Here is a 4,268-nt window from a genome sequence, read left to right on the forward strand (position 1 = left end):
GGGCCCCCCCGGGTTGGCGTCGGCGGGGCGGGGAGCGGGAGAGGGGCCTTCCCCCGCGCTGAGGAGGGAAGGAAGGAGGGAAGGAGGGAAGGAGGGAGGGAGGCGGGCGGGCAAGGTCTTCGCGCCGCCTTAGGGCTCGGCCTGGGGGGGGTCCTGGTGGGAAGTCAGGAGGGAGGGAGGCCGTTATGTGGTACAAGGCGGGGCGGGGGCGTTTGGAGGTCTCCGGGGCGCAGGGCTGCCGAGCGACGGTGGTTGTGTGAGGGGGATCCCTTCAACACCCAAGGGCCTTTGGTAGGGCTGGGCGTTGCTTTAAAACGCTGTGACGCCGTCACGAACGCTTCCGCGTTTATTGGCGATAAAAAAAAAAAAAAACAAACCCGAAACATGGGCTACCGGCTAATTTGAGTTTCAGGAATCGTATATAAAATAAGCAAGCTGACAAAAAAAACCCTCCCGTGCCTGCTGCGGGACGTGCAGAGTCACTGCAGCGAGGATCTCGCGTCTCCTCCGTCGTTCTGTGGCATCCATTGAGCGGTTTCCCTAAAAGCACATTAAAGGCAAGGCTAGGTGTCACTGGGTTTTTTTTCTCCTTTTTTTTTTTTTTTTTTTTTTTTTGGTTAATACCAAGGTTCTGAAACTTTCAATTGTATCAATCGGGCCTCTAACTCTGTATTTTTGCCCCCAGCGATTTTACTTCCTGAAATTTTACTAGCTGTAACTCAGGCAGAGGTTAGTAAATCACAAGCCCTTGGCTGCTTATACGGCACGAGTATGAAACACTGGATACAAATGGGGATTTTACAACTGACTTGGAAAATTAGGAATTGCCCTACGTCCCAGAGTATCTGGGAGAGAAGCTCGAAGACGACTGTAACAGGAGAATAGATAAAATTTTGTAACGACTTAGTGATCTTTGTTATTACTGATACCAAAATCTTAGTCTGGCACAAAGACAGCGGATTTGGGTGTAATTCTTTCCCCTGAATTTCAAAATGGATTGAAAATAGTATGCAGCATACAGGTGACGACCAGTAACTTCAAGGTCAGATCTTAATGAATTCACATGAAAATGGAATATTTATATACATACTTGGGTTTTTTAAAATTTATTGCAATGTCACTTTCTCTCAACCGTGAAAATCGACTCGCTTCAAAGTAAAATAAAGTATGAAATTCCTGTTTTCCTCGTAGATGGCTGAGTCAGAACCTCAGGAAGGAAACAATGATAACATGGTAAAAATGGTGGAGGACCTGAACAGGGACTTAGAAAAACTTCTGGAGGAAATGGAAAAACTAACAGGTACAGGTCTTTATGAAGAATTATACGGATTTGTGTACTAGAGTGAAGACATTGAAGATACACTGTTTGGTTTTATTGCTGTAAACTTGTGTGTGATAAAAATTTAAGTGGAAATAATCACCGTCAACTAATGAATGCCCCAATTAATTGGGAGAAAGCATACAAATAATATAGAAGTTTCAGGTGGCCTAGAATTGAAACTTAATCGGTGATGGATGCTCAGTTCAGAGTGGTGGTTGAAAACAGAAATAATGCTAAGGTACTTCATTTACAATTATTCAAACATAGTATATAAAATGAGATTTAATTCTGAAAAACCAGTGGGATACACAGTACCTCTCAGGTCAGTGCATGATGTGTTTAATTCCTCAGCTAGAACAAAGACTTCTCTGCAAATTTAAACTTAGTCCGGTACGTATGGAGAGGATTGCATATTCCTTTCCATGTTCTGCAACGATTCTGTTAGAAACTCTGTGAAACTAACAAGAATAGATGGAAACTGTTATTTAAACTATTTGTAATTAAACACAATTTACGAGTGCCCTTGAGAAAACGACAGTCAATATATGGTAAAAGGGAAAGTATTAAATAAGCGCTAAAACTATTTGCTCTGCTTTATCAGATCCTCGTTGTTTCAAAATCAATTTCATCATTTAGGTTGTTCTTAAAATCTCTCATTGCTATGCTGCAGCCTCCTTGATCTTACTCTTCCTCACCTAACATAAGCCTCCTGACTGGAACTCCTCTGGAGAGAGGATTCTTTGGTTCATTTATTTTAAAACAGTCTGTTGAACCTTTCTTTTTTATCACCTATTTTGTTGCAATTTTTAGGCAAAGGTGTCTATCCCCCTTTTGTATTTCACAGCAGTATGCTTCCATTCTGAAATATTTTGAGACATTTTGAAGTAATACTGAAAAGCCTTGTATTTCATCTTGAGTATTGCTGGGGGCAGTTTCCACTCTACGGCAGGCCGCCTCTGACGTAAGATCTGTACTGATAATCATTCACGTCCTTTATTCATTTATTGAGTCGGCCGTTGCTTTTATTTAGCCGAAATTCCTGGCTTACTAATATCTGTTGGGTCTGCAGTGCAGGCAGCCTGGATGGCTTACGACATGGTAGTCCTACGAACCAACCCAGACCTGGCCACCTCCACGAGGCGTTTGGCAGATGCCTTCCTGAGTTGCAAAGAAGAGGTGGAGAAGAAATGGGAAGATGTGCTGAGCGAATCTAAAGGCGAAGAACGAAAAAAGGAATAAATTGAATTCAGCCACGCCGGCAGGACTACAGCCCTCGGAAAACCACTCCAGTCTTTTTGTTTTCCAGCTGTGGAGGCTTCACAGACACTGTGGAAAATGGATTTGCTTTCATCTTAACTAAGAACTACTTACGCGTATACATCTGTGGAAGTATTTTAATGAGATTACATACATATATTTATATTATTGAAGGTAAAAGGTAACAATGTGTCTATTTTTACTATGCTCATCAGTAATCCTTGTAGTGTGGTACATACACGGTGTCTTTCTTCCCAGAAGATCGTACTGGCTTCATCATCAATATATGTGGAATTCTTTTGACACCTGAACAGACGGGGGAGAGGGAGAGGGGGAGGGAAGTTGTCGCAGTGGTATTGCACCAGCATATGCCTTTCAGGGAAAACTGAAGAATTACTTTTTTTCTAAGTGAAAAACAGGTGAATTTCTAGATTTGCAGATACATCGGGTTAGTCTGATGTGGGATCACCAACTAGGTGTTCAGTTAAAGCATTTTATTATTCAGACAGCTCATCTGTAGTTGTTTCATTTTGTTTCCTTGGATTTTTAACCATTTCTTTGGACTGTTTTTTCCCAGAAAGATTGTTCTTCTCAAACCCTCTGAAGGTAACATGTCTCATTTAAGGAAATATTGGTTACCGTTATAGACTGCACCGTGTGGGGTGTAGTCTGTGGGGCTGCTGCAGAAACCAAACTAAGCATGTTCTAAAACATGCTTTTCTCCGTGTGTTCCTACTGCACAATATTAAAGAAGGAAGAAAAGAACAAAAACTACTTGTCTTTTGTAGTCAAGATACGGATTAAGGGCACCATCTTGTGGTGCGCAGTTGAGTATTTTACCCGAGATGGAAGTCAACACAAGATTTGAGGAGAAGGATCATCCCTTTTATTAAAATCAGACTCTTTTAACTAGAAAGTGAGCACCCTGTACCAGGTGAGAGTATCTCCATCGCCTTTGAAGAGGGATTTGATGATTTAAATCACATCCAAACCATCTGTCAAAAGCTTGCTAAGTATTCTTTTGAGACCAGTTGATTCAGACAGAATGTTTATCCCATTAAAGTGAAAAATATGTAAGTAATGTCACTCTTTTTTTTTTTTTTTTTTCCATTGCTACTGAGTGTTTCTAGACATGATTAAAAAGATAAACTTTGAATTCCACTCTTGATTTTTCAGCAGGTAGGTCTTCATTGCAGCCAAGGCAGGGCAGAACGGCAGAGCACCACGAGGAAACGTGCACTTTGATGAAGTGCAAGTTAATCTTCTCTGGGGGTTTTTTAATGGCATGTTGTCACTTTAGCACCTCGGACTACATTGTCTTCAGTCTTTAGGTCTGTGTTAAAAACTGAATTATTTGAAGAGGCACTGTCTTTAAAAGCTTGTACAGGATTATACCGAATTCTGTGATTTTGTGTGACTTTTTGGCCATAAAGTGACTGTAGATTTTCCAGAAAGCTCAGTTTTCATTTAGACATTTAAGTCAAGCAGCCGGTGTTAAAAAAAAAATATATTTTTTTTTTTTGAATCCACTGAGAATAGAGACTACTGCTCAAAACCTACGCTTTTGGAAAAAAAAGGGGACAGGAGCTGGGAAGAGAGACCTGAGAGTTGAGGCTGGGAGCACAGCACGTACTCTCTCTGGGGAATCTCGCTGGCTGAATAGACCCAGCCTGCTGCCTCTTGGTCTCCA

The 4,268-nt window shown here is 41.5% G+C and overlaps 1 protein-coding gene across 1 annotated transcript; it reads left to right on the forward strand.

Moving 5' to 3' along the window:
* Positions 1–1,191: 1,191 nt before the first annotated feature.
* SYCE3 (synaptonemal complex central element protein 3) lies at positions 1,192–3,657 on the forward strand. Its single transcript, XM_074156345.1, has 2 exons — positions 1,192–1,300; positions 2,391–3,657. The coding sequence occupies exons 1-2, from the start codon at positions 1,192–1,194 to the stop codon at positions 2,558–2,560; spliced, it is 279 nt and encodes a 92-aa protein (XP_074012446.1). The 3' UTR covers positions 2,561–3,657.
* Positions 3,658–4,268: the final 611 nt, after the last annotated feature.

Source organism: Numenius arquata, chromosome 1, assembly GCF_964106895.1.
Source record: "Numenius arquata chromosome 1, bNumArq3.hap1.1, whole genome shotgun sequence".
In the NCBI taxonomy this organism is placed as follows: Eukaryota; Metazoa; Chordata; class Aves; order Charadriiformes; family Scolopacidae; genus Numenius; species Numenius arquata.